The sequence below is a fragment of the Scyliorhinus canicula genome, chromosome 17 (assembly GCF_902713615.1).
Source record: "Scyliorhinus canicula chromosome 17, sScyCan1.1, whole genome shotgun sequence".
NCBI classification, from domain to species: Eukaryota; Metazoa; Chordata; class Chondrichthyes; order Carcharhiniformes; family Scyliorhinidae; genus Scyliorhinus; species Scyliorhinus canicula.
In genome coordinates, this window is record NC_052162.1 from 51,073,799 (window position 1) to 51,087,849 (window position 14,051).

Genomic DNA, 14,051 nt, shown 5'->3' on the forward strand with positions numbered 1-14,051 from the left:
CCACTACCGGACTCGTGGTATACCTTGTGGGGGGGAGCGGCCATGGTGCCGTTACTAGCGCCCCCAGGCTTGTATTGCCGCAGGACGCCCTCTCCATACGTTTCCAAGCTGCCCCCTCCCCCTCCATCACCCACTTGCGCACCATCGATGCGTTCGCCGCCCAGTAGTATCCGGAAAGATTGGGTAGCGCTAATCCTCCCCTGTCCCTACTCCGTTCCAAGAAAATCCTTCTCACTCTAGGGGTGCCATGTGCCCACACATAGCCCATAATGCTGCTAGTTACCTTCTTGAAGAAGGCCCTGGGGAGAAAGATGGGCAAGCACTGAAACAGAAACAAGAACCTCGGGAGGACCGTCATTTTGACTGACTGCACCCTCCCTGCTAGCGACAGCGGTACCATGTCCCACCTCTTGAACTCCTCCTCCATCTGCTCCACCAGCCTTGAAAAGTTCAGCTTGTGGAGGGTCCCCCAGTTCCTTGCCACCTGCACCCCCAAGTACCTGAAGCTCTTTACTGCTCTCTTAAAGGGGAGCCGCCCAATTCCCTCCCCCTGATCTCCCGGGTGTATCACAAAGACCTCACTTTTACCCACATTTAATTTATATCCCGAAAAGTCCCCAAACTCCGCTAGTATTTCCATTACCTCCGGCATTCCCCCTTCCGGGTCCGCCACATATAACAACAAATCATCCGCATAGAGTGATACCCGATGTTCCTCCCCTCCCCTTGTCAGTCCTCTCCACCCCCCTGAACCCCTCAGTGCCATCGCCAACGGTTCGATCGCTAATGCAAATAGTAAGGGGGATAGGGGGCATCCCTGCCTGGTACCTCGATGGAGCCCAAAATACTCTGACCTCCTCCCGTTTGTAACCACACTCGCCATCGGGGCCGAATACAGCAGCTTCACCCACTTGATAAATCCCTCCCCAAACCCAAACCGTTCCAGCGTCTCCCACAGGTATTCCCACTCCACCCTATCGAATGCCTTCTCCGCATCCAGTGCTACCACTATCTCAGCCTCCCCCTCCACTGCTGGCATCATAATCACATTCAACAGTCTCCGGACATTTGTGTTAAGTTGTCGTCCCTTTACGAACCCCGTCTGGTCCTCATGGATTACCCCTGGCACACAATCCTCTATTCTGGTTGCCAGGATCTTTGCCAACAGTTTGGCATCTACATTCAAGAGGGAGATAGGCCTGTAGGACCCGCACTGTACAGGGTCTTTGTCCCGCTTCAGGATCAAGGAGATCAGGGCCTGTGACATTGTCGGGGGCAGAACCCCCCCCTCTCGCGCCTCATTGAAGGCTCGCACTAGCACTGGACCCACCAAGTCCACATACTTCTTATAAAATTCCACCGGGAACCCATCCGGCCCCGGCGCCTTCCCCGCCTGCATCTGGCCTATCCCTTTAACTAGCTCCTGCAGCTCTATCGGCGCCCCCAGCCCCTCCACCCGTTCCTCCTGGACCTTTGGGAACCTCAATCTATCGAGGAAGTTCTCCATTCCCCCCCTCCTCCTGGGCGGCTCAGACCGGTACAATTCCCTGTAGAAATCCCTGAAGACCCCGTTCACCTCTTGCCCCTTCTGCACTACGTTCCCTCCCTTCTCTCTCACTCCCCCAATCTCTCTGGCTGCATCTCGCTTGCGCAGCTGGTGTGCTAGCATCCTGCTCGCCTTTTCCCCGTACTCATAGACCGCGCCCTGTGCCCTTCTCCATTGCGTCTCCGCCTTCCTAGTGGTCAGTAGGTCAAACTGGGCCTGTAAACTGCGCCGCTCCCTCAACAGCCCCTCCTCTGGTGTCTCCGCATATCTCCTGTCCACTTCTATAAGTTCTCCCACCAGTCTCTCCCTCTCCTGCCTCTCCTTCCTTTCTCTGTGTGCCCTTATGGAGATCAGCTCTCCTCTGATCACTGCTTTCAGGGCCTCCCAGACTACCCCCACCTTCACCTCGCCCGTGTCGTTCGTGCCCAGATATCTCTCAATGCCCTTCCGGACCCTTCCGCACACCTCATCGTCCGCCAGCAGCCCCACATCCAGGCGCCACAACGGGCGCTGGTCCCGTGCTTCCCCCAGTTCTACCTCTACCCAGTGTGGTGCGTGGTCCGAAATCGCAATGGCCGAGTACTCCGTGTCCTGCACTCTCGAAATCAGCCCCCTGCTCAGTACAAAAAAGTCTATTCTGGAGTACACCCTGTGGACGTGGGAGAAAAAAGAATACTCCCTCGCCCTTGGCCTGCCAAATCTCCAAGGGTCTACCCCCCCCATCTGCTCCATGAACCCCCTTAGCACCTCTGCCGCTGCCGGCCTCCTATTCGTCCTGGAACTCGATCTGTCCAGCCCAGGGTCGAGCACTGTATTGAAGTCCCCCCCCATGATCAGGCCCCCTGCCTCCAGACCCGGAATGAGGCCCAACAGGCGCCTCATAAAACCCACGTCATCCCAATTCGGGGCATACACATTCACCAGCACCACATTCTCTCCCTGCAGCCTACCCTTCACCATCACGTACCTACCCTCCTTATCTGCTACCACCTGCGCCGCCACGAACGACACCCTCTTTCCCACCAAAATCGCCACCCCCCCGGTTCTTTGCGTCCAAGCCTGAGTGGAACACCTGTCCCACCCACCCCCTTCTCAGGCGTACCTGGTCTACTACTCTCAAGTGAGTCTCCTGCAACATTGCCACATCCGCCTGCAGTCCCTTTAGGTGTGAAAAAACCCTTGCTCTCTTGACCGGCCCATTCAGCCCCCTCACGTTCCAAGTAATCAACCGGGTCGCGGAGCGACCTGTCCCTTTCCCCTGTCTATTAGCCATGTCCTGTCCCCTGTTCGCCCCGGGTCAACCTTCCCCTTCTGACCCGTTCCCCATGGCGATGGCCCCCCCCCCCCCCTCTCCTCCCGTTCTTCCCTTCCCGTCCTCGGCCTTTCCAGCAGCAACCCGGTATCCCCCCCTAACCCCCCCCCCCCCCCCCTGGCTAGGACCCCTCCTAGCCGCGGTGTATCCACCATCGTACTCCCGAGAGTCAGCTGATTTTCGCTGACCCGGCTGCCCCTGCCACACTCCGACTCCTCCCGATGTGGGGGGGGGGGGGGGGGGGGGGGGGGGGAGAGGGGCCTCCCCCCCCCTTGCCATCCCTCTCTGACCCCGCTTCAGCGCGGGAAAAGCCGCCATTGCTGGCCACACCCCACTCTTCTCTCCTCCCCCTTCCTCCGTCCCACGCGCGGGAAACAGGGGAAAGCCCGCGCTTTCGCCCGGCCACACCCTACCCCGCCATCTTCAATTCCACCCCCGTCCCCATCCAAGCCCATAAAAAAGCCCCCTTAAAACGAGAGGAAGAAAAAAGAGAAAAAGAAAACACGCATAACCAACTTGCACCCCCCCCGTCCCGCCTCCCCAACTTAACAATATAACAATATAAATAACAAATCTCAAATAAATACATAAATACATAACTATGCCTGCATAACTAAATAACTCAATAACTACCCAATAGTAACGTACTTAACCATCACCCTCCATCGAACAGAACAGTAACCATAACCCTTAAAGAACAGATCAAAAAACAGTAAAAAAGCCCCCCCTACAACAACAATAATTAAGGGAAGTTGGCAACGGGAAGAGACACACAAAAAGGAACAAAGAAACCCCCCATAACACAAGTTTCAAAGAAACCAAACAATCCATCAACTTTAACCAAGTTCCGACCTGGCCTAAGAAAGACATGGGCCACTTGATCAGTCAAGGGTACTCGGGCGGCCTCGACCGCCGGCGTTCCCAAGTTCTAGTTCAGGTCCAGCTTTTCCTCCCGAACAAAAGTCCATGCCTCCTCTGGGGTCTCAAAGTAATGGTGCTGGTCCTTGTAGGTGACCCACAAGCGCGCTGGCTGCAGCATTCCGAACTTGATCCTCTTTGCGTGCAGCACCGCCTTCGTCCGGTTAAACCGGGCCCGCCGCTTTGCCACCTCCGCACTCCAGTCCTGATATATCCGCACCGTCGAATTCTCCCATTTGCTGCTTTTCTCCCTCTTGGCCCACCTCAGCACTTTCTCCCGATCACAGAAACGCTGGAATCGCACCAGCACCGCCCTCGGGGGCTCGTTCGCCCTAGGCCGCCTAGCCATGACCCGATATGCTTCTTCCAGCTCCAGAGGCGATGGACCGGCCCCCTCTCCCATCAGGGAGCTCAACATCTCCGCTACATATTTCGGGAGATCAGGCCCCTCCAGGCCTTCTGCTAGGCCCAGGATCCTCAAGTTCTTCCGCCTCATTCGAGTGTCCAGCTCCTCAAAGCGGCTCTGCCATTTCAGGTGGAGTGCCTCGTGCACCTCCACCTTTCCCACGAGGACCGTGGCCTCCTCCTCCCTTGCAGTCATCTCCTGCTGCAGCTCTCTTATCGACGCCTCTTGGGTCGCCTGGGCCCCCATCAGCCTTGTGGTCGTCGCGTTCATAGACTCTAAGAGTTCCACTTTCAGCTCCGTAAAACACCGGAGGAGAGCGGCCTGCTGCTCCTCCGCCCATTTTCTCCAATCTTCTAGTGCGCCACCGGCCGCCATTTTGGTCCTCTTCCCCCGCTTTTTTAGGGGAGCTGCTGCCGCTTTTTTTGTCGCCCCACTCCGAGTACCGACCATAAAGTTGGTCTCACTCTCCTCAGGGAGCCTTCCCCCACCGGGATTCGTCTTTACAGTACCGTCGGGGCCCTCCAATCGGCCCTTAAACACCTTTGTCGCAGGAGCTGCCAAATGTGCGACTTAGCTGGTCATAGCCGCAACCGGAAGTCCCCCAAATTGTAGTTTGATAACAATGCAAACCTCCCCAAGAAAAAAAAAAAATCTGTCGTGTTACTTTCCTGATTTCAAAGAGGTTATTTTCCACAATGGAAAGTTAAAATCAGACGAGATGTACATCTGACCATCACATCACATATTGTGCAGTATACACTCCCTCAAAGTTGAAAGTACAGTTCCCGATTTTTTCTGCATCTCCCTGACCACCTACCTTTTGGCTCCGCCAGCATCAGGTGACACAATAATGCCGTTTTTCCATTCTTGAATATTCTCCCTAATCCACTTAAGTACTGCTGGTTCAGCATACAAGTTATCCACTGGGATATCAAAGAAACCCTTTGGGGAAAAACAATAAGAGTAAAAGTAATTTGGCGTAATACAAGTAGACAAAGTAAGAGATAGGAAATCATGCGATATAAACACAGTACCGAATGGTGAGACTGTATAAGAAATGTAAAAAAAACAACTTTTAAGCATCACCCAAACAGGCAGTGATCTAAGCTAGGATTTTTTGTCTTTGGAGTGTAGGAATCCGAGGGGTGATCTTATAGAGGTGTACAAGATGAGAGGCATGGATAGGGTGAACGCACTCAGTCTCCCCAGGGTTGGGGAATCGAGAACTAGAGGGCATAGGTTTAAGTTAAGAGGGGAAAGAATTAATGGGAACCCAAGGAGCAATGTTTTTTTTTTCTACAGTGTGGCATCACAGGAAAGCAGATTACGGATGATTGGTTGGTGTTAGGAAAACAAAGTAGTTTAAGGGATTTATGTTTGTACTGGTAAATATTTGAAGGTACAATTCTTCATAGGGCTAATTTAATATGTTTCTGCACCTGGAAGGGTAAAACCTATAGTTAGATTCATGCTGGACAAAAATTGTATATTCATGGGGGTTGGTTTCAATTCCAACTATTGTTTTTAGAGAGGGCTACGGCATGAAGAGTAAATAAACCAGCAGTGCTTGCTTTGCAACTGGGGCTTTGTTAACAGTGGGACTGCGGCACTGAGGACCTGGGTTTGAATCCCGGCCCTGGGTCACTGTCCGTGTGGAGTTTGCACATTCTCCCATGTCTGCGTGGGTTTGACCCCCACAACCTGCAGGTTAGGTGAATTGGCCATGCTAAATTGTCCTTTAATTGGAAAAAAAGCCATGAATTGGGTACTCCTAAATTTAAAAATAAAGGAAAACAAATGCTGATAATGTGCAGTCCAGCTTGTTGAAGAAAGGAGAAAAGAGGAGAGGTTTCCAAGAAGTCTTGAGTTAATGGAACAGAGGAAACTGGAAACTAGAACAGATTACTGTTCAGTAAAAGTCACAAGAGTTGAAAAGGCCTGAGAAGCCAGAAATACATCCACAGTAGCGCTAAGGTTTGAGAGAAATTACTATAGTTTGGGAGACATCATCTGAAGTAATTGTGGAAATCTGTGGCTGGAGTTTGTCTAAAAGCCGCCAAGAGAAAGAAAAGCTTACCGGAAAAGTGTAAAATTGTAGCTTAAGATGTACTTTGCAATCTGTGTTAATCTTAAAATTGGTGTATATTTGTTAAGAATCCAAGCTTTCATGTTGAATAAATGTTTTTTTCTTTGTAAACTATAATTAGTGGCCACATTAAAAAAGTAAAAGCTACGGTCTTTTGAGCCAGGGTTCTGGGATCTTCCCGTCCAGTTATATCAACTGGGATCATAACAGCTGGGGAGTATTTCTTTTCCTTTTTTAAACCAGGACATTAGATTAAAACAAACATTGTGCTGTAAAACCTTAAAAGCAAATGAATAGAGTATTAATACAAAGCATCTTCACCAGAGTGCAGATTCCACTAGACTGCAAGAAAATTTGACAAACATGGCAATTTGGTAAGGTGAGGCCAAGAGATGCACTTGATATATAAAAATTTTTTTAAAAATTAAATTAGGACTGTGGGTTAATCTACAGTACATTTATTATACTGTTATTGCCTAGATTAAATACTACAAAAAGACAATTATATTTCTAAACTAGAGAATGTAATTAGTTAAATATAGTGGCGATGGCAGGGAAGGGGACATGTTGCAGGTGTAGCATATGCCAGTTGGACATCAGTGATCCACAACCACCACATCGGCAGTCAATGTTTGCAGCTCAAGGGACTTAGTTTAGTTTTTGTTTTAATAAACATTTTATTGAGGTATTTATGGTTTTATAACAACAACAGAATAAACAATGTTCATGAAAATATAAACAGTGCAAAAGATGTCTTCCTCCCTTACAGGTCCCACCTTTACTAACCACCTACTCCAAATCAAACTAAACACCCCCCCCCCCCCCCCGGATGATTAATTCTCTGCGAAGAAATCGACGAACGGCTGCCACCTCCGGGCAAACCCCAACATTAACCCTCTTAAGGCAAACTTGATTTTCTCCAGACAGAGAAAGTTAGCCATGTCAGTTAGACAGGTCTCCAACTTCGGGGGCTTTGAGTCCCTCCAAGCTAATAGTATCCATCTCCGGGCTACCAGAGAAGCAAAGGCTAGAATGTCTGCCTCTTTCTCCTCCTGGATTCCCGGGTCTTCCGACACTCCGAAAATCGCCACCTCCGGACTCGGTGCCACCCCGTTTTCAAAACCTTGGACATGACATCCGCAAACCCCTGCTAGAATCCCCTAAGCTTCGGGCATGTCCAGAACATATGGACATGGTTCGCTGCCCCCCCCCCCACACATACCTTGCACACCTATCTTCTACCCCAAACAACCTGTTCATCTGAGCCACTGTCATGCGAGCCCGGTGAACAACCTTGAACTGTATCAGGCTGAGCATGGCACATGATGTGGACGCATTGACTCTACTCAACACGTCTGCCCAGAGACCATCTTCTATCTCTCCTAACTCCTCTTATCACTTGCGTTTCAATTCCTTGGTCTGTGTCTCCTCTGACTCCAGGAGTTCCTTGTAAATGTCAGAAACCACCCACTTCTCCCACCCACATTCGGGAAACTACCCCATCCTGTATCTCCCTTGACGGTAGGAGCGGAAAGATTGAGACCTGCCTGCGTAGGAAGTCCCGTGGCTGCAGGTACCTAAACTAATTTCCTCTCGTCAATCCAAATTTCTCCTCCAGCTCCCTCAGGCTAGAAAAGCTCCCCTCTATAAACATATCCTCCTCCTCTCAATCGCTGCTCGCTGCCATCTCCAGAATCCTCCATCCAGCCTTCCGGGTAAACCGGTGATTATTGCAGACTGGAGACCAGAACGATGCTACCTCCGTTCCCACATGTCTCCTCTATTGCCCCCAGACTATCAGGGCCACCACCACCACCACGAGGCTGGTGGAGTACTGTACCGGCAGGAATGGCAGAGGCGCCGTTACCAATGCCCCCAAACTAGCACCCTTGCGCATGGTGCCACCTCCACTCGCTACCACACCGACCCTTCCCCCACCACCCACTTCCTAATCATAGCTATCTTCGCCACCCAATAATAATTTACGTTCGGCAGCACCAGCCCGCCCTCCCCCCGGCTCCACTCCAGCATCCCCTTTTTTACTCACAGGTCTTACCCATTCATACAAAGCCAGTGATCACCTTATTGACACGTTTAAAGAAGGACCGCGGAATAAAGATGGGGAGACACTGAAGCACAAACAGGAATCTCGGGAGGACTGTCATTTTCACTGTCTGCACCCTCCCAGCTAGTGACAACGGGAGCACGTCTCACCGTTGGAAATAGTCCTTCATTTGGTCTACTAATCGGGCCAAATTAACTGGTGTACTGTTCCCATTCCCGCGCCACCTGAATGCCTAGCTACTGAAAGCTTCCCCCAACCACCCTAAAATCGGCAGCTCCCCCAATCACCTCTCCTGCCCCCTTGCCTGGATCGCAAAGATCTCACTTTACAACCTAAAAACCTGCCAAATTGCCCCAGAATCCTCAATTTCTTCCATCCCTTCTAGTGGGTCCGAAACATATAGGAGCAGATAGTCTGCGTATAGAGAGACTGTTCCACCCAATTCTATGAATTGCCGACGGCTCTATGGTCAACGCAAACAGCAGTGGGGAGAGGGGGCATCCCTGTCTCATCCCCTGGTGCAGCCTGAAATACATCGATGTTGACCTGTTCATCCGTACGCTCGCAACAGGAGCCTGATACAACAACCTGACCCAGTCAACGAAGCCCTGCCCAAATCGAAACCGCCACAGTACCTCCCACAGATATTCCCATTCCACCCGATCAAATGCCTTCTCTGCGTCCATTGCGACCACGTCCCTACCTACCGGGAGCATCATGATCCCATTTAGCAACCTTCTTACATTGGCCACCACCTGCCCACCCTTAACGAATCCAGTCTGGTCCTCCCCAATCACGTCTGGAACGCAGTCTTCAATCCTAGAGGACAAGAATTTGGCCAACAGTTTGGCACCTACATTTAGGAGGGATTTCGGCCTGTAGGACTCACATAGCACTGGGTCCTTGTTCCGCTTCAGGACCAATGAAATAGTGGTCTGTAACATTGTCGGGGGAAGCACTCCACGCTCCCGTGCCTCATCGAATCTCATCAACAGCGACCCCAATATCCCAGAGAACTTTTTATGAAATTTCTCTGGGTACTCGTAAGGCCCTGGGGTTTTACCCAACTGCATGGCCTTCAGCCCCTTTGCTATTTCCTCCCACCCGATCGGGGCTCCCAGCCCTTCTACCAACTCCCTGTCTACCTTTGGGAACTTAAGCCCCCTCCTCAAAAGTGCCTCATCCCCTCGTACAAGAACTCCTTGAACGCCTTATTATCCCCTGCTGAATCTCTGACCAGGTTCCCGTCCTCGTCCTTTACTTTCCCCATCACCCTGGCTGCCTCCCTCTTTCTAAGCTGCTGTGCGAGCATTCTGCTGGCCTTCTCTCCATATTCATAAGTCACCCCCCTCAGCTGCTTCACCGCCTTCCCTGTAGTTAACAAGCCAAACTCCGCCTGTAGCCTCCGTTGCTCCCTTAGAAGCCCTGCCTCTGGGTCTCCGCATACCTCCTGTCGACCTGCAGTACCTTCTTTATCAGTCGTTGCGTCTCTGCTCTGTCTGCCTTCTCCCTGTGGGCCTGTATAGAGATGAGCTCCCCTCTAACCACTGCCTTCAATGCCTCCCAGACCACCACCACTGAAACTTCACCCGTGTCGTTAACTACCAGGTAGTTCTGAATACATTTCCTCAGTCGCCCACACACCACCTAATCAGCTAAAAGTCTCACGTCCAGCCTCCAGTGTGGGCGCTGGCTACTCTCCTTGCTCACCTGTAGGTCAACCCTGTGCGGGGCATGATCTGAGATTGTGATCGCCAAATACCCAGTGTCCACTACCCCCGTCAGTAGAGCCCCGTCTAGAATTTTAAAAAGTCAATCCAGGAGTACACTTTATGCACACAAGTAGAAGGAGAACTCCTTCACTCTGTGCCCAAATCTCCATGGATCTCCCCCCCCCCCCCCCCCAATTTGCTCCATAAACCCCTTTAGCCCCTTTGCCATTGCTGGCAACCTGCCTTTCTTCGAGCTCAACCGTCTAGCCCAGGGTCGATAACTGTGTTAAGGTCCCCCCCTGACCAACTTATGCGAATCCAGGTCCGTGATCTTCCCCAACTCCTCTTTCTAAACTCCACATCATCCCAATTTAGCGCGTACACATTCACTAATACCACCGACAGCTCATCCAGCATCCCACTGACCATAACATACCGGCCTCCCACATCCGCAACTATTCTTCCTGCCTCGAATGACACTCATTGAAAAACAGGATCGCGACCCCTCTAATAGTCCAGCCCAGAGTGAAAAATCTGTCCAACCCATCCCTCCCTTAATCTAATCTGATTAGTTACTCGGAGGTGCTTCTCCTGTAACATTATCACGTCCGCCTTCAGTCCCCTCAAATGCGCAAATACTCATGCCCTCTAAACCAGCTCATCTAGCCCTCTTGCGTTCCAGGTGATCAGCCTGGTTGGGGGGCTTATCTCCCCCCCGCCGATCAGCCATCACCTTTATTGGGTCAGTCTCCAGCCCGTGCCCCATGCATCCGCCAGCCCACACGCGCCCCCCACCCCACTTTCTGTTACACAGCAAAAGTCCCTCCCCGTCAGCAGAACATTTGCCCCCCCCAGTAATGCACTATGTAAACCAACCCCTTCAACAAGCATAACATCTGCTCACCCCCCACTGCACTTTTGTGAACAAGCCTGCCCACCTAGCTTGGTGACCCCCGCCCATGGTGCCAGGCATTCTCCCACCTATTGTTCAGTCCTCCCCCACCTCGGACACACATATGCAAAAGAAAAACAATCCCAACACAATTGCCTGAAAAAAGCCCACGAAAAGCAAAGAAAAGATCAAACAGAAGATCCAACATCTAACATTCACACCTCCATCACCCATCAGTGCAAATGTAAACTTTAACTCGCACAGCTCTGCAACAAGCCCCAGATCATTATAGAAGGCATTACAAATAATGCCCGAAAAACAAGAAACTTTTTTAAAAAAACATGAACGCTGCAGCAAAATTCAAAGTCCTCAGTCTGCCACCAGCCCTTTCTTTCTAGCAAAGTCCACTGCTTGCTCAGGCGACTCAATAAAAATGTTGCTCCTCATACGTGACCCAAAGACGGGGCAGATACAGCAGTCCAAACTTAACCTTTTTCTTGAAAAGGGTTGACTTTATCAGGTTGAACGCCACTCTTCTCCTGGTCACCTCTGCACTCAGATCTTGCTCAGTGTCTGCCTGGCCCACTGTAAAATATGCTCCTTGTCCAAGTACCTGTGGAATCTCACCACCATTGCCCTCGGTGGGGGTATTTGCCCTGTCCACCTCCAAGGGTCGGGAGAACGTCCCACCCCCGGTACTTCTCGAACATGCCCGCTATGTATGCCCCTGCATTCGTTCCTTTGGACCTCTCCGGGAGACCAACGACTATTAAGTTCTGCCGGCGGGACCTATTCGTTCGGTCCTCCAACTTCTCTAGGAACCTTTTCTGCTGGTCTCTCAGCATCCTCACCTCCAACTCCACTGCTGTTTGATATTCCTCCTGCTCATCCAGCGCCTTATCCACTTTCTGGATTGCCCGGTCTTGAGCATCCAGTCTAAGTTCCAGCTCGCAATCGATTCCTTAATCGGGTCGAAGCATTCCTGAATGAACTGCATCAGCTGCTCCGTCGACCGCTGGGTTGTCGAGCCAGTACTCCGGTCATCCGCCATGCTTTCTCCTGCTGCAGCTTCAGCCCAAGACTTCTCTGTTCACCTATTTCTTCCTTTGCGAGCACTTCTGGTCTACTTCTCCATGCACTGATGTAGGAATCCACTTCACAATTGCCTCCACCATCAATTTACCGAATCAAGTCCGACAAAAAAAAAACAAAACAAAACGGGGGAAAGGTCCAAACGTCCGACCCAAGTGGGAGCCACCAAACGTGCGACCTACTACTCCTTCATAGCCGCCACCAGAAGTGACTTAGTTTAGAGTTGATAGATTGGAGCCCAAGTTTCAAACACTGTTGCATCATGAAGGGAGGAAATTACCTGGATACTTTGTTCCAGAAGGCAGTCACACAACCTTGGTTAAGTATTTCAGATTAGTTCAGTCTGAGGATGTTGCGACAGGTGAGGCGGGTAAGAGGTTCAAAAGTGAGCACTGCACAAGTATCACGCGTAGTGCTTGTCCAACAGGTAAAAGGTTCTTATAATCTATGTGAATGAGCACAGGGAATAAACTGGCCACATTGTGGTAGGAGCTAGTCAAGTTGGGACAGCGAAAAGGAATGTAGTTGTGGGAGGGGTTTTTTTTTTTTTAAAAAGATGTTTTCCCTGCAGCTGAGGGCAAGACCCAAAAGCAGTGTTGCCTGACTGGTTAAAGACATTTCTTTGAGGCTGGAGAGGAACTCGCGGTGAGAGGAAAAAGATCCAGTTGTTGAGCTCCACATGGATACAAATGACATAGATAGGATCAAGGAAGATTTTTTTTTTAAATTTAGCATACCCAATTCATTTTTCCAATTAAGGGGCAATTTAGTGTGGCCAATCCACCTAACCTGCACATCTTTTGGGCTGTGGGGGCGAAACCCACGCAAACACGGGGAGAATGTGCAAACTCCACACCGAGTGACCCAGAGCCGGGATCGAACCTGGGACCTCGGCGCCATGAGGCTGCAGGGCTAAGCCACTGTGCTGCCCACAAGGAAGATACTCTGCAAAGTGAGTAGGATGGTTTGGGTTTCTGTTTTTTATACATAATAGTGGAAAATCAAGGGGAAAAATGGAGGAAGGAATCTTAAACAATCACCACTAGAAACAGTACTAATAAAACTAGTGGAACTAAAGGCTGACAAGTCTCTCACTGGCCTACATCCTAGGGTCTTCGAAGAAGTGGCTCTAGAGATAGCGAGTGCATAGGTTGTAATTTTCCAAAATTCACAAGATTGTGAAAGGGTCTCAGCAGACTGGAAAACAATAAACATAACACTCCACGAGACAGAAAACAGGAAAGCAAAGCATAGGTCAGTTAGCTCATCACTGACATTCAATACTAAATAAAGCATTTAGAAGGGCATTTTCAAAAAAAAAAAACAATCACCTGGGTTTAATGAAAGGAAATGTGCTCGCCAAATTTGGGAGTGGAGGCCATGATTAGATCAAATATGAGCAGTGAAGCCTCCAGACAATAATAGGCTTACTCCTACTTCTTCGTTCTCAAAAGTAGGCACACTGTGGAGAGAAGATTTTCCACTCCCATTTCTAGGGGCGGTGGCAGATGTTCCAAAATGTGACTTCCCAGGACTATTGCCACCCCCCCACCAATGATGTAATGGATCCCATTGAATGCATTTACGTGTCATTATCAGCTTTTAGGCCAGGTAATCCATGCCATTAACATTGGTGTGACAGACAGCATGAAGAAAGAGGGTCATGCCCAGGTGCCATCACCTGGCACAGGTGATGGTGATCTTTGATCTATAATTATCCTTTTTAGCTCTATAGATCTTTTGATTACTTTATGTTTTAGCTAAATGTATATTGCTATATTTATATGTATTTTATATATACTGTAATTTCTGCAACTTTGTAATATGCACCATTCTGTATTTTTTATTAATTTATGCCAAACACTGGCAGATACAACAAAAACATAAAGGCAAGGCAGTTCTCTTAGATAAGCATCTGGTTTATACATAACATACAATACCGATACCTGCAGATCAATTCGGCATGTGGAACGATGAATACGGTAATACTAGACATCACATTCTCTGAGCTCATAAACATAT

General features: G+C 50.1%; 1 protein-coding gene across 1 annotated transcript in view; it reads right to left on the reverse strand.

The window, feature by feature from the left end:
• The window catches only part of LOC119951289 (ribose-phosphate pyrophosphokinase 1), a 64,847-nt gene that overhangs the window by 26,420 nt on the left and 24,376 nt on the right, over nt 1-14,051 (reverse strand). Inside the window, exon 5 of the mRNA XM_038774342.1 lies at nt 5,000-5,124. Coding sequence (XP_038630270.1) covers nt 5,000-5,124 — 125 coding nt within the window. The remainder of the gene's footprint in view (nt 1-4,999; nt 5,125-14,051) is intronic.